Below are 25,929 nucleotides of genomic sequence, written 5' to 3'. Positions count from 1 at the left end.
TTGGGCTAGAATTGAACAGCAGAGAAGTAATGTCAAACCTTGGTTCGACCACACTTATACTGAACACAGTTCTGTCTCCATATCACAAAAACGATATAGAGGCACTGGAAAAGTTTACAAAGATGATACCAGAACTGAGAGGATATAACTGTCAGGAATATTGAACAGTCCGCGGCTCTTTTCTATCGAGAAGCACGAACGGAGAGGTGACGTGGTGGACATCTTCAAAATTTGATGGGCTGGATATTTCTACTCGTGAGGGAGACCAAAATCAGGGATTGTATATACAAGATAATCTCTAATAAATCCAATAGGAAATTCAGGAGATGCTTCTTTACCCAGAGAGTGGCGAGAATGTGGATCTCGCTCCCACAGGGAGTGGCGAGAATGTGGAACACGCTCCCACAGGGAGTGGCTGAGGTGAATAGTATTGGTACATTTAAGGGGAAGCTGGATAAACACATGAGGGAGAGAGGGATAGGAGGAGGAGAAGGGATGGGAGGAGGCTGGTGTGGAGCATAAACACTAGCATGGAAGAGTTGGGCCGAACGGCCTGTTTCTGTGCTTTGACTTTGATGTGACAATGTTTATTTATTTTCCTTCCCAATTGACTGCACCTTTAAATTGAGCAAAATGCAGGACATTGTTGTTACAGGGCTCACAGACATAAGCTGCTGCCGCCTGCTCTTCCAGTCACTGAAATTCTTATTCACCCTCAGTCATTTTTCACGAGACAATCCATACTTCACAGAATGGAGTGTGGGTATAAATGAATCAGTCCCACTGGAGACAACCTCTATTTTACAGGAAGACAAAATAAAGAATTGTTTATAATGTTTGCCCGAAATAAAGTTAATTTTTAAATGGTACCGTGACTTGGCATGACAATGTCAAGACTGTGCTCCGCGTGCGTATCTGTAGATTAAAGTGATAACAGAAACCTCTATATTTTACTATCAACCTCATCGTAAAATTCTAAACAACCATGTTCGGCAAAAACAATTTGCCTTCTATATTTACAGCCTTCCAGTGAAGAATGGCTACACCAGACTCGCTGGCAGTGGGGAGGTTTTTGGTAGATTTAAACTCAATAATTGTAATGTGACTTGACCATTTTGCAGTCTGATTCAATACACTATTTAGCACAGTAAACTGATATGGTCAGAAGCCATTTTGAGTTAATCTAGGGGATATTTTAAAACTAACTAGTCACTGCCTCATTGGAAACCAACCAGAGATGATTAGACAAGTGGAGAGCTTCAATTGTGAGACAGTTGAAGAATACGTAATTCATCAGTAGATGCATTGGTAAAGGCTCGTAGTGCAATCTGTAACAGGAAGTCTGTAATGTTTTACGTTTTATCGTGACTCATAATTGACACTTAATTTAAATATACTAATTATAAAATGATGATTCTCAAACTAGTCTGGAGAGATAAGCTATGATAAAGCTGAACCCTTCATGACCGTGGCTGGTTACGGCAGCACAGTGGTTAGCACTGTTGCTTCACAGAGTCAGGGTCCCAGGTTCGATTCCCGGCTTGGGTCACTGTCTGTGCAGAGTCTGCACGTTCTCCCCGTGTCTGCGTGGGTTTCCTCCGGGTGCTCCGGTTTCCTCCCACAAGTCCCGAAAGACGTGCTTGTGAGGTGAATTGGACATTCTGAATTCTCCCTCAGTGTAGCTGAACAGGCGCCGGAATGTGGCGACTAGGGGCTTTTCATAGTAACTTCATTGCAGTGTTAATGCCAGCCTACTTGTGACAATAAAGATTATTATTATTACATTAAAATGGGTAAATAATGAGGCATTATTCAAGTCTGAAACATCTTGTGTCGCCCCATCATATTCCTGTCTGGGACGGTGCTGACAGGTGTTAGGAACCAATTATAAATTAGCAGAGGCTCAAGTTAACCAATTATTGTTCGACAGTGCGGCTAATTCAAGATAAGGAAAGATGAGCTGAGGTTATCAAAGCGAAGGTTTTGGGAAGCCATTGTGTCAGTATGTTATCCACGTACTGAGAGTTACCATCACTCCACACCTTCAGCCTGATCTTCCCAGGAAGCTGTGAGAAGTCGGCTTATTAGTGAAGTGAAGCTTTTTCCTTTTACTGTTAATTGAAACAGTGTCTTCTATTTATTAAACTTGTTACCTTTCTACCTTTTAACTGTCAGTAAATCTTTTGAATTTACCATCTGAAATGTCCAGGCTTGCCTGATGGTTAAGTCCAGTGCAAACTAAATGATTTATCAGATAATTCACAATTGGGGATTTATCGCAAATGAATTGTACCCCACAAATCAGATTCAACAGGGGGTTGGGGCTTGAGGCAGTGGTCTATTGTTCACAGTGGCCCACACTCCCTTTCTCCTCTGCTGTCGCCATTTACAATCCATATGGACCCACCTTTAGACCATAAGACAGAGGACCATAATTAGACCACTCGGCCCATCGAGTCTGCTCTGCCATTCGATCATGGCTGATATTTTTCTCATCCCCATTGCCCTGCCTTCTCCCCATAACCCCTGATCCCCTTATTAATCAAGAACCTATCTATCTCTGTCTTAAAGACACTCAGTGATTTGGCCTCCACAGCCTTCTGCGGCAAAGAGTTTCACAGATTCACCACCCTCTGACTGAAGAAATTCCTCCTCATCTGTTTTAACGGATCATCCCTTCAGTCTGAGGCTGTGTCCTCTGCTTCTAGTTTTTCCGACAAGTGGAAACACCTCTCCACATCCACTCTATCCAGGCCTCGCAGTATCCTGTAAGTTTCAATAAGATCTCCCTCCTCATTCTTCTAAACTTCAATGAGTACAGACCCAGAGTCTTCAACCGCTCCTCATATGACAAGCTCTTCATTCCAGGGATCATTCTTGTGACCCTCCTCTGGACCCTTTCCCAAGGCCAGCACATCCTTCCTTAGATACGGGGCCCAAAACTGCTCACAATAATCCAAATGGGGTCTAACCAGGGCCTTATATAACCTCAGAAGTACATCCCTGCTCTTGTATTCTAGCCCTCTCGATGTGAATGCTAACATTGCATTTGCCTTTCTAAATGCCGACTGAACTTGCACGTTAAGCTTAAGGGAATCTTAAACTAGGACTCCTAAGTCCCTTTATGGTTCTGATTTCCTGAGCATTTCCCCATTTAGAAAATAGTCGATGCCTGCATTCCTTCTATGAAAGTGCACAACCTCCCACTTTTCCACATTGTATTCCATCTGCCACTTCTTTGCCCACTCCCCTCGCCTGTCCAAATCCTTCTGCAGCCCCCCTGCTTCCTCAATACTACCTGTTCCGTTGCATATCTTTGTATCATCTGCAAAGTTAGCAACAGTGCCTTTGGTTCCTTCTTCCAGATCGTTAATGTATATTGTGAAAAGTTGTGGTCCCAGCACCGATCCCTGAGGCACACCACTAGTCACCGGCTGCCATCCTGAAAAAGGTCCCTTTATCCCCACTCTCTGCCTTCTGCCAGTCAGCCATTATCTGTCCCATTGCCACATCCTTCTGCCTTGCATCATCATCCTTTCTGTCACTGAATCACTCCAGTCCTCTACCCTACCATCAATCTTTCCTTTTGACCACACTCAGCCACACTCGTATATTGCTGAGAAGTCTCTAACTCAAACGTCTTTGGCAGGGAGAATGAAAAAAACAGAGTATTACTAAAATGGAGAATGACTGCAGAATTCCAAGGTGCAGAGGGATCTCGGTGTTCTCGTGCATTAGTCACAAGAAGTTAGTCTGCAGGTGTAGCATGTAATCAAGAAGGTTAATGGACTGCTATCCTTCATAACGAGAGGAATTGAACATAAAAGTAAGGATGTTGTGTTTCAGTTATACAGGGTATTGGTGAGACCACATCTCATACACTGTGTGCAGTTTTGGTCTCTTTATTTAAGGAAGGATGTAACTGTGTTGGAGGAGGTTCACTGGATTGATGCCTGGATTGAGCAGGTTGTCTGATGAGGAAAGGTTGGAAAAGCTGGGATTGTTTTCACTGGAGTTTATAGAAGAGTGAGGGGTGACTTGATAGGGGTACACAAGATCCGTAATGGTCTCGACACGGTGGACGTGGAAATTATATTCCCTCTTGTGGATGAGTCCAGAGCCAGTGGGCACAGGTTTTTAAATTTGGGATCGCCCTTAAAGGACAGAAATGAGAAGTTTTTACTGTCAGACGATTTTGCAGCTTTGGAACTCTCTGCCTCAGCAGAAGCTGGAGGCGGGGGTCACTGAATATTTCCAAGGCGGAGGCAGCTGGATTCTTGTTGGGAAAAGAAACCAAAGGTTATCGGTGTAGATGGGAATGTGGAATTCTAAACACATATAGATCTGCCATATTGACTGATGGAGCAGGCTTGAGGGGCTGAATGGCCTACTTCTCTCCCTATTTTGCATGTATCTCCCTGTTCTGATGAAAGGTCATTGACTGAAACGTTAACTCTGTTTCTCTTTCCGCAGATGCTGCCTGATTTGCTGAGTGCTTCCAGCACTGGCAAATTTTATTTCTGATTTCCAGCATCTGCAGTATTTTGCATTTGAACAGAACAGAAAGGGACCTGGGGTAGACCCACCAGCATCCTCAAACCTACGCCCAATCAACAAGATCACTGCTGATCAGCTACCTCAGCTCCACCTTTCCTGCAGTGTTTCTATATCCATTAGCTCTGTTAGGGCCCTAAACCTAGTGATCTCAAGATTTGAATATGCTCACTGACCGAGCATCCACAGCTCTTTGCAGTAGAGAATTCCCACGATTCACAAGCCTTTGAGCGAAGAAATCTTCCCTCAATGGCCGACCCCTTATTCTGAAATCACGACCCCTAGTTCTTGACTCTCCAACCGGGGGGAAGCAGCATCCCAGCACCTCCCCAGTCTAGCCCCTTAGGAATTGTAAATGATTTCATGAGGTCGCCACTCAGTCTTCTGAATTCCAAGCCTTTTGAGCCTAACCCTACTCAATGTCACCCCCATAGGCCAATCCCCACATCCCAGGGAGCAGCCAGCAAACCTTTGCTGCACTCCCTCTGAAGCAAGTGTGTCCAACAAGTAACTTTGTTAAAGAATCGTCAAGCATGTTGATCAATGTATAAAAAACACTCGGCTCCGAGTGACTTATGCTGCAAATTTGCTTTTGTGAGAGTCGTGTCGGTTTGCAAGACGTTACCTCGAGCCACAGGAATGCGTACCTGCTCTTCAGAGACTGCAGCTGCTGTTGAAGGTGTGTTCGGTCCACTCTCACGCTGTTGATTGTTGGAAGGAAATCTGTTGCGCAGTGGTGGAAAGAGCCTGTTCCAGTTAATCAAGCCGCCCTGGAAATTGCAAAGAAAGTTTAGTGGTTCTACTCGCCGCGACTCAAATGTCGCAAAATTCCACTTGCAAGACAGATGAAGATCAAATTCAATGCATCGCAGATTGGAGAGTTACTTGCTCTGGGTGCAATTGGAAAATTGCTCTGGTTTGGCTACACTTCTAATTTCCAACAGAAGGCATTTGCAAAATCACAGACATAAGGTTTTCTATGAACCAGTGCAGGGCAGCATACATTTTTGTTTTCGATAACATGTGCGTAGGCTGGTCTTATTGATACAGCTGAAAATGGGTTTATCACCAATTATCACCATTTTAAATCTAGAGAACCCAGTCTTCCACCTGTGATTAACGTGAATCAAAATCACTGAAATTGACTTCAAAATACTGTACCGAACCGTTTGCTAATTTTGCTCCTCAGTTTTTTTAGTAAGTTAAATAACTTTTTACTTCAAAAAAACTTTCAAAAATGCCAGCTAGTGTGTCTAAATGAACAAGTAAAACTTGAAGAGTGCGCGTGGTTTTGGAAGAAAGTTTCCCGCTCTTTATTGCGGACTGGGCAGCTTCCACCAGAGCTGGGCAAAAATCACGAGGGGGAACTCAACGTTGTATTTTTTATTTTTGTGGCTGTCCTATGGTTTGTTGTGGAGATTGGGATTGATACTGAATCCAGAAATATACTAACACTCTGACCCAATTGTGTTTGTACTGTCACCAGTCCTTATTTACATCCAGCAGAAAGATAGCTAATGTTTGCGCTGCTTCCAAATGGGAGATGCATGAACATAGAACATAGAACAGTACAGCACAGAACAGGCCCTTCGGCCCTCGATGTTGTGCCGAGCAATGATCACCCTACTCAAACCCACGTATCCACCCTATACCCGTAACCCAACAACCACCCCCTTAACCTTACTTTTAAGGACACTACGGGCAATTTAGCATGGCCAATCTACCTAACCCGCACATCTTTGGACTGTGGGAGGAAACCGGAGCACCCGGAGGAAACCCACGCACACACGGGGAGGACGTGCAGACTCCGCACAGACAGTGACCCAGCCGGGAATCGAACCTGGGACCCTGGAGCTGTGAAGCATTTATGCTAACCACCATGCTACCGTGCTGCCCTAACGTTTCAGAACCCAGCTGAAGTGCCCTACTCGGATAATTCCTGATGCTGCAACTAACTGTCCTGCACGTGTATGGTGAACAGTATCTCATTGTTATAGCTCACAGCTGTGGCTCGGCGACCAGCGCAGTTGTCTCTTCGTCACAAGGTCGGCGGTTCCAGTCCCACTCCAGAGACTTGATCCCATAATCAAGGCTCCAGTCGGGTGCTAAAAATTTGGAGGGGCCCTCTTTTGGATCAGTTGTTAAACCGAGGGTAAATGTTAAACAACGACAGTGGATTAAACAACGATAGTCCTCAATACCGGGGTCCCGCAAGGCTGCGTACTTAGCCCCCAATTATACTCCCTATAAATACGAGACTGCGTGGCAAAATTTGGCTTCAACTCCATCCACAGGTTTGCTGATGGCATGACCGTAATGGGTCGGATCTCAAACAACGCTGAGTCAGAATACAGGAGGGAGATAGAGAACCTACTGGAGTGGTGTAACGTTAACAATCTCTCCCTCATTGTCAGCAAAACAAAGGAGCTGGTCATTGACCTCAGGAAGCGATGTATCATACACGCCCCTGTCAGCATCAATGGTGCCATGGTGGAGATGGTTGACCGCTTCAAATTCCTATGTATGCACATTACCAACAATCTGTCCTGGTCCACCCACATTGACGCTACGACCAAGAAAGCCTATACTTCCTCAGGGAACTAAGGAAATTCGGCATGTCCACATTGACTCTTACCAATTTGTACAGATGCACCATAGAAAGCATCCTATCTGGTTGCATCACAGCCTGGTATGGCAACTGCTTGGTCCAAGAAACTAGAGAGAGTCGTGAACACAGCCCAGTCCATCGCACGAAACCGCCTCCCATCCATTGAGTCCGTCTACACCTCCCGCTGCCTTGGGAAACCGGGCAGCATAATCAAAGGCACCTCCCACTCGGTTTATTCTCCCTTCCAACCTCTTCCATTGAGCGGGAGATACAAAAGTCTGAGAACCCGCATTAACAGGTTCAAAAACAGCTTCTTCCCCGCTGCTACCATCTCCTGAATGACCCTAGACTGAACTGATCTCTTCACACATCTTCTCTACTGAGTAGTACTACACTCCTGTATGCTTCGCCCGACGCTTGCGTCTCTGTATTTACATTGTGTATTTATGTGCGTCCAATTTTTCTTCATGTATGGAACAATCTGTCTGGACTGTACGCAGAACAATACTTTTCGCTGTACCTCAGTACATGTGACAATAAATCATACTAATCAATCAATATATTCCACGGCACAATTATGAACACGAGCAGGGGTATTTACCCAGTGTCTTGTCCAATATTTATCCCTCAATCAACGTTCTGAAAACAGATTGTGTGTCAGTGTGTTTGTGTCTCAGGATTGGACGTCCTGAGGTTGTGAAGCTGATGAATTAGCGAATACAACAATAGACCGATAACAGTCAAAGTTGAATGACTGATTGAGCCTCGGTTGTTATTGGCAGAGCAGTCGTCTAGGTTTGTCACAAGAGCTGTTGAATGGAAAAAGCAGGTAAATGAGCAAAATCCTCTACTACACCACTGGCTTACTGCCAAACAGAAAATCTAACTTGGGCAAAAGGAAGTGCAAAACTTCTCAGCTCCAGCTATAGGGAGGAAATGAAACAACTGTTAACCCAAGCGGAAGTCAAAAACAGACTCAAAATTACCTCCTACCTTTCAACTAATACGGGTTAGATGTTGAATTTTATTCTCTATTGGGTCTCAAAAGTGGATTTAAGAGTCATGTTTCCTACAGTTTGAGCAGTTGACACAATCTAAGCACTTGCAATCACGTTCTTCCCGCCAGATCTATCTAGCCTGAGTGCGCTTATTACTTTACGACCACAGGTTGAAATGCTCAGGTCAAGCGGCTGAGGTCTCAACTCCCATTTGGAATGTTGAAAAGGCGAGGCTTGGTACAGAAAAACGTTTGACACAAGTGAGCGAGGGGGACTGGGTAGGGCTGGAACAGAAAATGTTCACTCTGCCCCCCCCAAGGATTTTGTGAATTTTAGATGTCTGCCGTCGTGTAGGAACACAGCACCAACACAGTGAAGGCTGAGAGATGATGGGGTGTCCAAGATTATGAAGGATAATATAAAGTAACATAGCTATAGCTTGCACTAGTTGGGGGCGACGTTTAAAAAAAAAGAGGACACACATTTAAGATCACGGCAAAGCAAACTGAAGGAGCAGACACAATTTATTTACACGGAGGGTGGTCGGAATGCAAAACACTCGGTCACAAACCGTTGTCGAACTGAAATCCACAGATTCTTTCAGAAGGAAACGTGAAAGATGTTCGAGAAAAGAGAACGCAGATCGCGTGGAAAGATGGCTCCTCTGGAGAAAAAGGCAGCAACAGTAACTTGGTGGGCAGAATGGTCTTTTTCTGTGCTGGAACATTCTATAGAAAAGTTGGGATGTGCAGCTTAGTGAGGCCAAAATGAATTAAATTAGACGCCCAATGGGAAGCAAAGATATTCTTGCATTTTGCATCCATTAATACCCCTCTAGGCAATTGGTTGATACAAGCAACTTCTTGGCAGTGCACGTCTTGCTGCAGCCACTTGGAGATGCACAAGAGCAGGTCAAAGTGCGTTTCCTCTTCTTCTAATGTTTACTGCCTCAACAACACCAACTTCATAGAATTTACAGTGCAGAAGGAGGCCATTCAGCCCATCGGGTCTGCACCGGCTCTTGGAAAGAGCACCCTACTTAAGCCCACGCCTCCACCCTGTCTCCGCAACCCAGTGACCCCACTTAACCTTTTTTGGACACTCAGGGCGACTTATCATGGCCAATCTACCTAACCTGCGCACCTTTGGACTGTGGGAGGAAACCGGAGCACCCGGAGGAAACCCACGCAGATAGGGGGAGAATGTGCAGACTCCGCACAGACATCACCCAAGCTGGGAATCGAACCTGGGACCCTGGAGCTGTGAAGCATCTGTGCTAAACACTGTGCTGCCCTCTTGCATTTCTATAGAACTTTTGATACGGCAAAACATTCCAAGTGACTTCATGGGCTATTGAACGAAGTTTGACACCATAAAGAGATAATGGGGCAGGGAAGCTAAAGCTTAGTAAAGACGCAGGTTTTAAGGAACATCTTAAAGGCGGGGACAAAGGTAGAGAGGTTGATGGAAGGAATTCCGATGTTCAGGGGCTAGGCAGCTGAAGACAAGATCTTGTTTTGATTCATTTCTTTTGGCAGAAATGACAACGGAATGAGTCAGTACCTACAGGAATGATCGACAGACTGGACGTTGTACACAATCAACACATCTGATCTACCATTGCTGAAATCATGCATCAACACTCATACCAGCGTGCACATGATAGATCTCACCTCACAGCAGGGTCCACGTAGGCGTCAAAGGCAGGGAGGAGGCGCGGAGGAGGCACGGAGGAGGCAGGGCAGAGGCAGGGAGGAGGCACGGAGGAGGAACAGTAGATGAAGATGTTCAGGATCAGCAAGGAACCGGGTCACCAGGGAAAAAGGAGGCTGGAGCACCAGGGGAGGCCTCATTGCTGAAGGCTGCAGAAATAACCACGGTAATGGCTGCAGAGTTCGAAAGGCAGTTTACAAAACACTTGGAGGCGAGGAGGAAGGAGATGAGGGAGGTTTTGAGTGTGCTGGTGGAGGAGGCGATTTCCCCGGTGACGACGGCGGTGGCGAGTGCAGTGGCGGAGGTGCGGGCGCAAGGGGAGGCGCTGACGGTAGTGGAGGAGACGGTGTTGCAGCACGGTGATCAACTTACCTCGATGGGGAAGGAGATGCGGAAGGCGATGGAGGTGAACAAGGATCTGCGAGGAAAATTGGAAGACCTGGAAAACAGATCCAGGCGACAAAATTTGAGGATTGTGGGGCTGCCCGAAGGAGTTAAAGGGCCGAGGCCGACGGAGTATTTTGCCGCTATGCTGGCGAAACTATTGGGGCGGGGGAGGATCCCTCCCAGAACTGGATCGGGCTCATCGTTGGGGGAGGCCTGTACCAAAGGCGGGTGAGCCGCCAAGAGTAGTGACTTTGTGCTTCCGTAAGTACCGTGTGAAGGAGAAGGTCCTGTGCTGGGCCAAGCAGAAGCGGGTGGTGTAGTGGGCTGGAGCTGATATACCAGGACTTTACGGTGGAGCTGGCGAGGAGGCGGGCTGCTTTCAACCGGGTGAAGAGGGCACTGTACATCAGCAAGGTGCAGTGCGGCATTGTATATCCAGCGAAGCTGAGGGTGACTTATAAGCTCAAGGACTTTTATTTTGGAACGGCGGAAGCAGCGGAGGAGTTTGCGAAGGCAGAAGGACTGTGGCAGAACTGAGAAATTGAGAAATGGCCATGTGCCGATGTAACCTTAGGACTGTTTTTTCTTCTTTTTTGTCTCTTCTTTTTTGTTTCACGGTGTGTGGGCTAAAGGAGCCAATGGTGTATATATTTGGACAAGGGAAGTGATGGGATTTGCACTCGAAGCGAGGGCTCTTTGGGGTGTCGGTGGATATGCGGGGTGTGCGTGATAAAAGGGGATTTCTGGGCTTTCCTCGGGCGGGCAAGGGGTAAAGGGACCCGGGCGGGGGCCAGTGAATGGGAGTGAGGTGGGGGGGAGGGGCTGCGGCCATCGGAGCCTGGCAGAAGAGGGTCCGAGTGGTCTAGCCGGGGTGGAAAGTTGGGGGGAAGGAACCGAGGCTGGGGGGGAGGAGTTTTACAAGCGGCAGTGGGTGGGAGGAGTTGGAGGGGGGGTTTACAACTCTTGGGTATCACATACGGTACTCTTTCAGAGGTTGGACGGCGTTGAGTGTGTGTGTGTGTGTTGGGGGGGGGGGGGGGGGGGGGGGGGGAGAATGGACTCTAGGGTGACCATGGGTGGTCCCGGACTCCATTCTTTTTTCTCCTTTGTTTTTTTGTTTCCACCGTGGGAGGGTTTGTTTTATTGGATGCGTATATTGGCAGGTGGGCCGTTGTTTGGGGTGGTGGGAGGATGGGATCGTTGTTATTGTTAAGGGGATTGACTTTGTATTTGTTTACCCGTTTACTGTTTGTGGGTGGGGTGGGAATTGTGGAGGAAAATGTGAAAATAGAGAATAAAAACATTAAAAAAAAAGTAGATGGAGTTGGCTATGGACACCTGTCAAAGGTGGCTAGAAATCCAAAGTCTGCAATTGCACTTTTTGGGTGAGGTTAACATATCACGAGAATGTGATTTTTGCACAGTAGTTACTTCTCTTTTTGGGGGAGAGGGCGGTGATAAGGGCAGTCAGCGTACACACTGTTTTGTAGGTTTCTGGTTCTGTGTCATGTTACATTGGCGTAAACTCCAAGCAGAACCCAGGTATTTCCCAACATGAGGAGTCAATTAACTGGAACCAGAAATTCAAACTGAAAACCTCACTTCTATTTTGGAACGGCAGTGCGACAGAGTCAGAGGAGAACTGTGGTGGGGCAAGGCAAAACCAGGGAGTCTTCCAGTGTTAACAAGTCAACACAGGCACAGAGTCACTACACAGGTCCTCACTCTCTGGCTCCAGGGTCCACTCTGCCCAGGACCCCACTCCCAGGGCACTGCACGTTCTCCCCATTGGTTGGAGTTTGCGTGTCCCCATATGATAGGGGCAGCAGGGTAGCATGGTGGTTAGCATAAATGCTTCACAGCTCCAGGGTCCCAGGTTCAGTTCCCGGCTGGGTCACTGTCTGTTTGGAGTCTGCACGTCCTCCCCGTGTGTGCGTGGGTTTCCTCCGGGCGCTCCGGTTTCCTCCCACAGTCCAAAGATGTGCGGGTTAGGTGGATTGGCCAGGCTAAATTGCCCGTAGTGTCCTTAAAAGTAAGGTTAAGGGGGGGGGGTTGTTGGGTTACGAGTATAGGGTGGATACGTGGGTTTGAGTAGGGTCATCATTGCTCGGCACAACATCGAGGGCCGAAGGGCCTGTTCTGTGCTGTACTGTTCTATGTTCTATGATAGGCCCAAACTGGCTTGCTCCTTAAAGGGGCCATGCTACCACATCCCTCCCCGATAAGTCCCTCAATACATATTTACAGGTTATAGGTTATGCACAGTAACGATACACAATTAAAAGTTTCAGAAACACAAGGGGAGAGAGTCCTTAACAGTTCACCACAGTGTCAACCTGTTAGGGGCTTTTCTGGCTCTCATAGGCCGCCATAGTCCCCCAACTGGCTACTCCAACTGTCACGTAGCAATGTTGTCACCTGTGGAAAATTGTCTCTGGGGTTTGACCATCATGGCAGTGGCATTCCCTTCTCCACCTCCCTCCTGGGCCTGGACGGGGCCTTCTCAGTAGTCCTCGATTCCCTCTCTTCTGGGTCCACCACGGGAGCACTGTTGCCGCCTGCTGTCTCCAACAGATCCAAGGTTGGGGCTGTGGCCCCTCAATCCATGGGAATGGCCAAGCCATCCATGGACATGGATACATGTGGACTTCGCAGTCCCTTTCTTGGACCGAATATTGCTCATCTTGGTTGACGCCCTCTCAAAGAGTCATTGGACTCGAAACGTTAGCTCTTTTCTCTCCCTACAGATGCTGCCATACCTGCTGAGATTTTCCAGCATTTTCCCTTTCGTTTCAGATTCCAGCATCCGCAGTAATTTGCTTTTATTTTTGCCCTCTCAATATCGTTGGATGTCCAAGAGATGGGGACGGCAAACTCGGTGGCCAGGTAGTGGCCCTGTGGTGGATTTTTTTCTGTCCATGGCTTTGCGGAAGTAATAGTGTCTGACAAAGGCACTATGTTCACTGGGAAAGAGTTTCAGCATTTTGTCAACTGCGTGAAATTGCCACAAGAGCTCAGGATAAATTTTCCATCTCATGTCTGGAATCCGCCAATATATATCTCCCTCAACTACAGCAGTGCCAGAGGCACCAGTGACACAACGCAACATCCTCTCATTGGATACCAGGCCTATCTGCATCCATGCAGGAACCAATCACCGATTCTTTATACCATACCCAAAACGAAACAAACAAGTGAAATACACAAAACCCCAGTTCTAAAGGGGAGTTACATATACATTTGTGTCACATAAGTGCCAGGCAATGACCATCTCCTACAAGCTAAACACCGTCCCTTGACATTCAATGGCATTACCATCATTGAATCTCCCACAACCAACATCTTGGGGGTTACAATTGATCAACCAAACTGCACTAGCCATATTAATACTGTGGCTACCAAGGCAGGTCAAAGGCTAGTAATCCTACAGCGAGTAACTCACCTCCTGACCCCCAAAACATATCCACCATCTACAAGGCACAAGTCAGGAGTGTAATGGAATACTCTCCACTTGCCTGGATGAGTGCAGCTCCAACAATACTCAAGAAGCTCAACACCATCCAGGACAAAGCAGCCCCGCTTGATTGCTCCTCCTTCCACAAACATTCAAACCTCCACCGCTGACGAACATTGGCAGCCGTGTATACCGTCTACAAGATGCACTGCAGTAACTCACCAAGGCTCCTTAGGCAGCACCTTCCAAACCCGCGATCACTAGAAGGACAAGAGCAGCAGATACCTGGGAACCCCACCACCTGGAGGTTACCTTCCAAGTCACTCACCACCCTGACTTAGAAATATATCGCCGTTCCTTCACTGTCGCTGGGGCAACACCCCGGAACTGCCTCCCTAACAGCACAGTGGGTGTACCTACACCTCAAGAACTGCAGCAGTTCAAGAAGGCAGCTCACCACCACCTTCTGAAGGGCAACTAGGGATGGGCAATAATTAAAAAAAAAAATTTTTTTTTTAAGAGTACCCAATTATATATATATTTTTTCCAATTAAGGGGCAATTTAGCATGGCCAATCCACCTACCCTGCACATCTTTTGGGTTGTGGGGGTGAAATCCACGCAGACACGGGGAGAATGTGCAAACTCCACACGGACAGTGACCCGGGGCCGGGATCAAACCCAGTGCTAACCACTGCGCCACATGCCGCCCTTAGGGATGGGCAATAATGGCCCAACCAGTAACGCAACTTCACCCCAGCCTCAGGCCGAGTACAGCACCAATATCAATCCATACATTTACACGGAGAAGTCTGGCACCAACGTGCACAGATTATGGTCAGAGCTGTCAACACCTCCCCAGAAAAACAGAAAGAGAACTGGAGCTACCAGGAGCAGGGCCGGCTCAAGGTACCGGCAACTCGGGCAGTCGCCCAGGGCGCCATGTGCTAGGGGGCGCCATCAAGGAGTGCGGGTCCCGCGCATGTGCAATGGGGCCGGTGCCAACCAGCGCATGCACGGTGGCCGCCCTCCCTCAGGCCGCCCCGCACAAACATGGCGGATGGATCCAGGCTCGCCGGTGGTCACTCCGCCCCCCCCCCACCCCCCCCCGAAGGGCGCCGAAGTTCAGCTTGCCCGGGGCGCCAGCAACCCTAGTGCCGGTGCTGACCAGGAGTGAAAAGGATCAGGACCCCACCGCGGGTCGGTATTCCCTCAGCCCATCACCCATTACTGAAGACGAGAACAAGCTGCTCATTCAAACAAGAAAGCGTCCCGAAAATTAGGAGGGTAACAGGACATCAACCAAAGTACAATCGATACCCAGCCTCTCAAGATGGCCCTAATAAGTGCCTTCGAGAAGGGACAACCAAGCTCCAGGGGCAACAGGATACCAACCACAACAATGCACCTGGCCTAGCCCAACACATTCTGACCACACAGGAATCAATATCCCCAAAACCTACACCCCAGCCAGTCCTACACCTCACCAACCACACCCAGGGCAGTGTACCACCCCCATTTACACCCAGCCAGTCCTACACCTCACCAACCACACCCAGGGCAGTGCACCACCCCCATTTACACCCCAGCCAGTCCTACACCTCACCAACCACACCCAGGGCAGTGCATCACCCCCATTTACACCCCAGCCAGTCCTACACCTCACCAACCGCACCCAGGGCAGTGCACCACCCCCATTTACACCCCAGCCAGTCCTACACCTCACCAACCACACCCAGGGCAGTGCACCACCCCCATTTACACCCCAGCCAGTCCTACACCTCACCAACCACACCCAGGGCAGTGTACCACCCCCATTTACACCCCAGCCAGTCCTACACCTCACCAACCACACCCAGGGCAGTGTACCACCCCCATTTACACCCCAGCCAGTCCTACACCTCACCAACCACACCCAGGGCAGTGCACCCCCCCCCCCCCCCCCCCGCCCCCCCATTTACACCCCAGCCAGCCCTACACCTCACCAACCGCACCCAGGGCAGTGCACCACCCCCATTTACACCCCAGCGAGGGAAACCCCATCATCAAAGAGAAGAAGAGGGCAGCACGGTGGCCTAGTGGTTAGCACAGCTGCCTCACAGCGCTGAAGTCCCAGGTTTGATCCCGGCTCTGGGTCACTGTCCGTGTGGAGTTTGCACATTCTCCCCGTGTCTGGGTGGGTTTTGCCCCCACAACCCAAAAATGGGCAGGGTAGGTGGATTGGCCAGGCTAAATTGGCCCTTAATTGGAAAAAATAATTGGGTAATCTAAATTAAGAAAAAAAAAAGAATAACAAAAAAAATTCAAAGAGAATAAAAATTGTTAAGATACCCAACAACTGGGCACCCTGATAGAGTGGGGGGGGGGGGGGATTCCCTCCTCCTTTATAAAGCCTGGGGAACCTCCCCTGATCCACTAGACAGGACCAGGATTAACAACAGCACTCTGCTCACCCGGATGAAGGTAAGAAGAAAATCGCTCGAAGAGAGTCAGCCCGAGCTGTCAGCCCTGCCCACCATCACAAGAAGGTTATTCAGAAATATGACAGGGTTGCCTCAACAGTGACACAAAACACTGCTTCCACATGGAAAATCCAACCACAACGATGAGGACATTCAGGAACCCACCGTATAGGACCACTCAGAACAGGGCACTCAACTCCCCCCATCAAACCTGCCCCCACACGAGGGAAGGGCTCCAACAACGTGAAGGCATGTCAAACAGTCTAGGGGCAGCAGGGTAGCATGGTGGTTAGCATAAATGCTTCACAGCTCCAGGGTCCCAGGTTCGATTCCCGGCTTGGTCACTGTCTGTGTGGAGTCTGCACGTCCTCCCCCTGTGTGCGTGGGTTTCCTCCGGGTGCTCCGGTTTCCTCCCACAGTCCAAAGATGTGCGGGTTAGGTGGATTGGCCATGCTAAATTGCCCTTAGTGTCCTAATAAAAAAGTAAGGTTAAGGGGGGGGTTGTTGGGTTACGGGTATAGGGTGGATACGTGGGTTTGAGTAAGGTGATCATGGCTCGGCACAACATTGAGGGCCGAAGGGCCTGTTCTGTGCTGTACTGTTCTATAGTCTCTCTCTTCAACAAATCAGCCAAGGTTTGACCAAACTCGCCTGGGCCTGCGCCACCGCTCAATTCCCCCTATTCTAATAGCTCTGAGGGGAAGCGACCCAGAGGAAAAACTCCAGCAACAAGTAAGAGACATAAAGAACCCAGTCCTCCCCAGGATATATGATCTGCCCGGGGCCATCGAAGGAGACAAGCACGGATTCTCAAACTCACAACAACAAGGAACCAAAATAAAAACCTGATACGATTAACTCCAACTGGGGCCTATTCACAATCACGGCGAGGACGTAACTCACCCTATCACCCCAATCAGCCACTCATTACCTCTCTGTGGCTCTGCACATCTTCGTTATAAAAACAAGGGGTGTTAAAAAAACCCCACCCCTTTCCCATAACCATAAAAATTACAGCACACGATGACAAAAAAAGGAGTAAAACTGCACAGACCACATTTCACAGAATCGACTCATGATTTGCTCGAACTGGGGACTCCCGGTGGCAGGGATGTGCTGAGTAGCCGCACATCAAGTGGCTCTCCTCCAGGAGACAGCAAAGATGGCAATTTTGGCCGAATTTAGCCCGGTAAATCGGACTCATTCAACCCCTCACCGATGGAGACAGAGAAGAAGAAAAGAACGGCAGGAAGCAGTAGCTCAAGAGGCCACAGGGAAGCCAGAAACTGCGGAAAAGGGCAGGAGCAGCGAGCGAGCGAGCTGAGGGGTTGCCGGCCACCTCGGAGAGAGGAAAGCTGGCGATCTGGACCCCCCCTGCACCCCCACAACCTGGAGATGGTTGGAAAATGTTCCTAACTGAGGAACTGACCGCAATGAAAGACAAGATCAAAGTGGAGATCCAAAGGGTGGTCAGGGTGGCGGAGGCACTGGCTGCCATACAGACCGCTCGACAGGATGGAAAGGAAGCTGGAGGCCCAGGCGATACGATCCAAGAACTCGAAAGGGCGTCGACGGACCTGAGTGACTGGATCGTTGCCCCGGAGACCGAGATAAAGAGGTTGGTGGAGACCCAAGGTCAAGAAACAAGAGAACCAATCCAGGCGACAAAACATTCGAATAGTAGACCTGGAATTGAGGGCAGAGACCCAACCAACTACGTAGCCCAGATGCTGGAGAATCGGGTTGGAAGGGACAGCTTCCCCAAGCCACCGGAGATCGACAGGGCCCACAGGTCGCTCTGACCAAAGCCCAAGGCCAGGGAGCAGCCGAGGGCGATAATAGCCCAGCTGCACAGGTACCAGAATCGGAAAGGGATCCTGTGTTGTGCTCAGAAGAGAAAGGTAAGCAGTCAGGAGGGGCGCAGGGCTGAGTTCAACCACACAAAGTCAGCTCTGTACAAAGTCAATATGAATTTCGGGATGCTATTATAATGATCTTTATTAGTGTCACAAGTAGGCTTACAGTAACAATGCAATTAAGTTACTGTGAACATCCCACATTCCGGCGCCTGTTCGGGTACACAGAGGGAGAATTCAGAATGTCCAATTCACCTAACAGCACGTCTTTCGGGACTTGTGGGAGGAAAGCAGAGCACCCGGAGGAAACCCACGCACACATGGGGAGAACATGCAGACTCCTCACAGACAGTGACCCAAGCCTGGAATCGAACCTGGGACCCTGGCGCTGTGAAGCAACAGTGCTAACCACTGTGCTACCTTGCCGTCCATGTCCCAATTCGGACACATTCATTAAAAGCACAACTTCCCCTCTAATGCCCCTGCCAACATCATGTACCATCTTCCCTGATCAACTATAACCCTCTCTGCCTGGAACCAAACTTGCTTATTAATTAACATCGCCATCTCCCGGGCCCAGTATCAAAGCCTGATTAGGACACCTGGCTCACCCGGGCTTTCCGGTGCCTAGTCTGGTCCCGTAAACGCATGTGATCTCTTGTAAAAACACTATGTTGGCTCCAGGACACTTCACCCTCTTTACTGGTCACCCCCCTCCCCAAGCCTCGCACCTTCCAGGTGACTAACCTTGTGAGGGGGCCTCTCACCTCCCCGTACCATCGACTCAGTCATTACCACTGTGATGCATCCTACTTCATCACCAGTTGAGTGTGAGAGGTGTGGGCGGGGGCCAGCAAATTACGCGCACATGTTCTGCAATTGTGAAAAAGGGTAAACGGTTGTACAAACTGTGTTGTTGGGAAGGATGTTTCCCGGGGTGTTTATTGGCTGTAACCTGTTTTGACACATGTTTGTGATAAAATTCATTTAAAAAAATACTTCATCACCAGTTCCTAGGCCCCAGGCCCACCTCAGATGGCCACCTGCCCCTCCCAATGGCTAAGACAAAGAAAATCCCCTGGTCATTACCCTCACTCCTCCCCAATACCTCCACCCTCCCCCAACCCACAAGCCGGCAGACTGTTGCCACCTCAACTAACCCCCTCACCCTCCCAACAAACATTCCAGACTCAATGAGCCTCCAAACTGGCCCAACAAGTCGCAGGCCCTTCCCTCATACCATTCCCATTCCCATTCACTAGCCTGCCCCTCAGTGCAACCAAGGTATTCCCCCCCCGCCCCGCCCCCGCCAAGGCCCTCCCAAAAATGACCAAATAAAAAACCCAATAACACCATGCCCCAAGCTCATCCTCCCTACTACCTTGTCCAAATCCCAGCAACTTTACCATGCTCCTCTCTGCCTCCAATTACCATATCAATCCCCCTGCTTTACCATCTCCCAGAAATAAGCGGCTGGTTTAGCACAGTGGGCTAAACAGCTGTCTTGTAAGGGTGAACAATGCCAGCAGTGCGGGTTCAATTCCCGTACCGGCCTCCCCGAACAGACGGCGGAATGTGGCGACTGGGGGCTTTTCACAGTAACTTCATTTGAAGCCTACTCGTGACCATAAGCTATTATTATTATTACTATTATTTAAAAAATCCCCCCACCAACCTCCAGGGAAAAGGAGAACAAAGACATAACATACTGTATTGCAATATTTCACATACAAAAAATCCCCAAACCCTCCTCAAAGCAGTCCTTGTCCTTGATGAAGGCCTAAGCCTGCTCCAGTGTGTCAAAATAGTGATCCTTTGTGTCCAACGTGACTCTCTGCCTCATTGGATAGACCACCCCAAACCACAAACCCTTATTGCACAGCACCGCCTTGGCCTTATTAAAGGCTGCCCGCCATTTCTCCAGCTCCGTGCCGATGTCCTGACTTCATTCGCTGACCAGCTTGTATTGATGACTGCTGAATCTGGAAGGAGAAATTAGGCCATCTAACTTTATTACATTTCTGTTGAACCACCAGAGTCTGTAATAGGGGAGGAAATTGCAAAGGGCTTAGAGAAACCACAAATTAATCAGGGTCAGTCAACCTGGATTTCCAAACAAACTTGACCAACCTTCAGAACGCTTTGAAGAAACTAACTGAGAGTAACGTTGAAAGAAATGCAGCGGATGTGGCATATGGATATTTGGAAAGTATCAAATAAGGCACTCAAGAGATACATGCCAATGATAATGTACAAATAATATGGTGTTGTGAATAAAGGCTTGCTTGTTAGGTGAATTGGGCATTCTGAATTCTCCCTCAATGTACCCAAACAGGCGCCAGGGTTTAAAAAAAAATTAATTTACAGGATGCGGGCGATGCTGGTTAGGCCAGCATTTATTGCCTTCTTCAACCGCTGCAGTCCTCTGGGTGTAGGTACACCCACTGTGCAGTTAGGGAGGGACTTCCAGGATATTGACCCAGCGACAGTGAAGGAACGGCGATATATTTCCAAGTCAGGGTGGTGAGTGACTTGGAGGAGAACCTCCAGGTAGTGGGGCTACCAGGTATCTGCTGCTCTTGTCCTTCTGGATGGTAGTGGCTGTGGGTTTAGAAGGTGCTGTCTTCGGAACCTCAGTGAGTTCCTGCTGTGCATCTTGTAGATGGTACACACGGCTGTCACTGTTCATCGGTGGGGGAGGGTTTGAATGTTTTTAGAACAGTACAGCACAGAACAGGCCCTTCGGGCCTCGATGTTGTGCCGAGCAATGACCACCCCACTCAAACCCACGTATCCACCCTATACCCGTAACCCAACAACTCTCCCCCCTTAACCTTACTATTAGGACACTACGGGCAATTTAGCATGGCCAATCCACCTAACCCGCACATCTTTGGACTGTGGGAGGAAACCGGAGCACCCGGAGGAAACCCACGCACACACGGGGAGGACGTGCAGACTCCACACAGACAGTGACCCAGCTGGGAATCGAACCTGGGACCCTGGAGCTGTGAAGCATTTATGCTAACCACCATGCTTCCAATGTTTGTGGAAGGGGGAACAATCAAGCGGGGCTGCTTTGTCCTAGATGGTGTCAAGCTTCTTGAGTGTAGTTGGAGCTGCGCCCATCCAGGCAAGTGGGGAGTATTCCATCACACTCCTGACTTGTGCCTTGTAATTGGTGGGCAGGCTTTGGGGGGGTCAGGAGGTGAGTTACTCGCCGTAGATTCCTAACCTTTGACCTGTCCTGGTAGGCACTGTGTTAATGTGGTTAGTCCAGTTCAGTTTCTGATCAATGGTGACCCCCAGGACATTGATTGTGGGAGATTCAGCGATGGTATGGCCACTGAATGTCAAGGGGGCGATGGTTAGATCCTCTCTTGGTCATTGCCTGGCACTTAAGTGGCACATATGTAACTTGACACTTGTCAGCCCAAGCCTGGATATTGTCCAGGTCTTGCTGCATTTGGACACGGACGGCTTCGTTATCTGAGAAGTCGCGAATGGTGCCGAATATTGTGCAGTCATCCGCAAACATCCCCACTTCTGCCCTTATGATGGAAGGGCTTAAAGGAAACACCAATTAATCAGGGCCAGTCAACCTGGATTTCCAAACAAACTTGACCAATCTTCTAAAACGCTTTGAAGGAACTCACTGAGAGTAACGTTGAAAGAAATGCAGCGGATGTGGCATATGGGTGTTTGGAAAGTATCAGATAAGGCACTCAAGAGATACATGCCAAAGATAATGCCGGGTCATTGATGAAGCTGCTGAAGATAGTTGGGCCTCGGACACGACCCTGAGGAACTCCTGCAGTGATGTCCTGGAGCTGAGATGATTGACCTCCAACAATCACAACCATCTTTCTTCGTGCCGGGTATGACTCCAACCAGCAGAGACTTTCCCCGATTCCCATTGACTCCAGTTTAGCTAGGGCTCCTTGATACCAGTGTGGCGACTAGGGGATTTTCACAGTAACTTCATTGCAGTGTTAATGTAGGCCTACATGTGACACTAATAAAAAGATTGTTATTATTTTTTTAAAATAAATTTAGAGTACCCAATTCATTTTTTCCAATTAAGGGGCAATTTAGCGTGGCCAATCCACCTAACCTGCACATCTTTGGGTTGTGGGGGCGAAACCCACGCAAACACGGGGAGAATGTGCAAACTCCACACAGGCAGTGACCCAGAGCCGGGATCGAACCTGGGACCTCGGCGCCGTGAGGCTGCAGTGCTAACCACTGCGCCACCGTGCTGCCCTCAAAGATTGTTATTATTAGATTGGCTGGAAGACGGAAAGCAAAGGGTCGGGAGGTTTTTCAGAATGGAACGTTATTGTGGATGACATTCACTGGTCCTTCATACCCTGTGCTGGCCCTTTGAAAGAGGTATCCAATTAGCACCATTCCTTCACGTATTCGGCATCGCCCTTCAAGCATATCAGCTACCTTTTGAAAGCTAGTATCGAAGGGCAGCACGGTAGCAGAGTGGTTAGCACAGTTGCTTCACAGCTCTGGGGTACCAGGTTCGATTCCCGGCTTAGGTCACTGTCTGTGCGGTGTTTGCACGTTCTCCCTGAGTCTGTGTGGGTTTCCTCCGGTTGCTCCGGTTTCCTCCCACAGTCCAAGGATGTGCAGGTCAGGTGGATTGGCCATGCTAAATTGCCCTTAGGTTAGGTGGGGTTACTGGTTTATGGGGATAGGGTGGAGGTAAGGGCTTAAGTGGGGTGTTCCTTCCAAGAGCCGGTGCTGACCTGATGGGCCGAATGGCCTCCTTCTGCACTGTAAATTCTATGATTTATGATCTACTTTCACTGTCCCTCCAGGTAGAATATTCAGGATCAGAACAGTTCACTGTCTCAAGAAAGGTATGTCCTGTCTGATTCTTCTGTTAATTGTATTTACTGTATACTTAAATTATTTGGACTTAAGAACTATGCACAGTATTAATATTTTCTGTACACAACATATTCCACAGAATCCTTACAGTGCAGAAGGAGGCCATTTGGCCCATCAGGTCTGCACCGACCCTCCAAAGGAGAAATCTACTTCGGCCAACTCTCCCACCCTGAAAAGACCATGGTAAAGATGTACACAGAACATCTCATTCTTTAACTAGAAAGATGATTTATTAGCAAACACATGGAAAGCTAACTAACAAACTATAATGTGATGGCTACTAAATAAATTTAGTGAATTCTCCTCGAGCTACTCTTAGTGTGACTATCCTCTCATACAACTTACTACCAACTGGTGAGTGTCTCACGTCACGCGGTAGATCTCTATCGCCACCTGCTGGTCAGAGGTTGTACCGATAACTCTATACCTTGATAGGCAATCATACACAAGACTGTGCACAGGCATATCAACACACACCCTGCACACTGATAATGGCCAATCCACCTAACCTGCACATCCTAACCTGGACTGTGGGAGGAAACCGGAGCACCTGGAGGAAACTCACACAGACATGGAGAGAATGTGCAAACTCCACACAGACAGTAACCCAAGGCCAGAATCGAACCCGCGTCCTTGGCGCTGTGAGGCAGAGTGCTAACCACTGTGCTACCGTAGGAGATCCTTTAACCGAATTAAGGTGTTCTATATACCAGCGACCCCGGGCGGGATTCTCCGACCCCTGCCGGGTCAGAGAATCGCTGGAGGGCGGCGTGAATCCCGCCCCCACGCCGGCTGCCGAATTCTGCGGTGCCTGTTTCTTGGCGAGGGCGGGGATCACGTCGCGCCGGTCGGGGGCTGTTGGCAGCCCCCCCCCCCCCCCCTGGTGATTCTCCGGGCCCTGATGGGCCGAGCGGCCACCCGTTTTCGGCCGATCCCGACGGCGTGAAATACACAAGGTCCATACTGCCGGGACCTGGCGGAGTCCTCCCGGGGGGGGGGGGGGGGGGGGGGGGGGGGGGGGGGGGCCGCGGTGGCCTGGCCGCAATCGCGGCCCACCGATCTACGGGCAGGCCTGTGCCGTGGGGGCACTCTTTCCCCCCCGCGCCGGCCTCTGTGGAGCTCCGCCATGGAGCGTGGAGAAGAAACTCCCTGTGCCTGAACAGGGATCACGCCAGCGGTTCTTCACATGTGCCAGAACACGCTGGCGCTCCCGTGCATGCACCATCGCGCGCCGGCTGGCGGAGGCTCTTCGGCGCTGGCTGGCGCGGCGCCAACCACTCTAGCACCGGCTTAGCCCCCGGAAGTGCGGAGGATTCCGGAACTTCCAGGCTGCCCAACGCCAGAGTGGTTCCCGCCCGCTCTTTGACGCTGGTACGGCCCGTCCGCCGGTTGGGGGAGAATCCCGGCCCCCAGCTTTGCATTTATAGAGCACTGTTCATAACCACTGAAAGCACTTCACAGCTAACTGTAGCCATTGTTGTCAGACAGAAAAATGGGGGTAGCCAATTTGCACACAGCCAGCTCCCACAGACAGCAACGTGAGAATGACCAGAAGCGAATCCAGTTTTGTGATGGTGATTGAGGGATCAATATTGGCTAGGAGACTGGCTTAAATGCCCTCTGCATTTCTTGGAAATAGTGGCCATGGGTGTCTTCCACATCAGCTGTGAGGCAGGTGGGGGTTTGACGTCTCCTCTGAAAGATGGCATCTCTGACAGTGCAGCACTCCCCCCCCCCACCGTACTGCACAGGAGTGTCAGCTGAGATTTGTGTGCTCAAACACTGCAGCTAACTGTGCACAACAAAGAAGAGTTAGAGAGAACATTGACCCAGACAGTTAATTCTGCATCAAGTATTTTTTTTTGCCATTCATCAGCACAGATGTTGCTCTTCTGAGCAGGAAATTAACACAGGAAAACCTCAGTTCAGCTGACACCCATGAAATCTAGATCAGAATGTGATCACCTGAATTCTGTAAGTATACATAGCTTCAGAAGGTTTATCATTTTAAGCAACATTATTTATTCACTTATCTTTAACCTTTGATCTCGTTTCTGGTGCTGAGGGGCATCAAACTCCTGCCTTGAGGTCATTGGAATAAAAAGAAAGACTCTCTTTTTCTTCAGTTTTGAACAACTTGAACAACCAAAGAGCTTTCAAGGCAATGGACTTTTTAAAGTGTAAACGCCAGTGCAGTGTAGGAAAAGCAGCAGTAAACTATCACACAGCAAATACCCACAAACAGCAATTTGAGGTTAGCCAGATAATCTGCCCTGTTTCCTATTCTGGAGATAGTGCCGTAGGATCATTTATGTTCATCGTGGGCACAGTTCAGACTGGGCCTCAGTTTCATGGGTGATCTGAAATGAAGCTCCTCGACAGTGTGGTGTACCCACAGTGCTGCACTGGGAGTGTCTGTCTAGATTTTGAGCTCACGTTTCTGGAGGAGGATTTGAACCCACAACTTTCAGACTCAAGAGGCGAGTGTGTTTTTTTTTACAAATTTCGAGTCACCAATTGATTCTTTTTCCAATTAAGGGGTAATTTAGCGTAGCCAATCCACCTACCCTGCACATCGTTGGGTTGTGGGGGTGAAACCCTCGCAGACACGGGGAGAATGTGCAAACTCCACACGGACAGTGACCCAGAGCCGGGATTGAACCTGGGACCTCGGCACCGTGAGGCAGCAGGGCTAACCCACTGCACCACCGTACTGCCAAGAGGCGAGGGTTGTCCACTGGGCCATAGCTGACAATGTCAAGAAGCATTTCTGCATGCAAAGGATACAAGAAAATCTGGTACTCTCCCCCCCCCCCCGAAAAACTGTTACGGCTGGGTGTCAATTGAAGATTTCAAAACTGCGATTGATAGATTTTTGTTAGACAAGGATATTAATTCAGGGTTACAGAACCGAATCTGTTAAGATACAGATCAGACATGATCTACTTAAATGTTGGAGCGGGCTTGAAGGGCTGAATGGCCTGCTCCTGCTTGCG

General features: G+C 49.2%; 1 protein-coding gene across 1 annotated transcript in view; it reads right to left on the bottom strand.

Annotated features, from left to right (window-relative positions):
- The window catches only part of ubac2 (UBA domain containing 2), a 247,143-nt gene that overhangs the window by 14,537 nt on the left and 206,677 nt on the right, over positions 1-25,929 (bottom strand). The window contains exon 8 of the mRNA XM_038817954.1: positions 5,202-5,324. Within this exon, the coding sequence (XP_038673882.1) occupies positions 5,202-5,324 (123 nt within the window). The remainder of the gene's footprint in view (positions 1-5,201; positions 5,325-25,929) is intronic.

Source organism: Scyliorhinus canicula, chromosome 14 (genome assembly GCF_902713615.1).
Source record: "Scyliorhinus canicula chromosome 14, sScyCan1.1, whole genome shotgun sequence".
Lineage (NCBI taxonomy): Eukaryota > Metazoa > Chordata > Chondrichthyes > Carcharhiniformes > Scyliorhinidae > Scyliorhinus > Scyliorhinus canicula.
The sequence above is the reverse complement of the archived record's forward strand: the minus strand, read 5'-3'. Positions and strand labels throughout refer to the sequence as shown.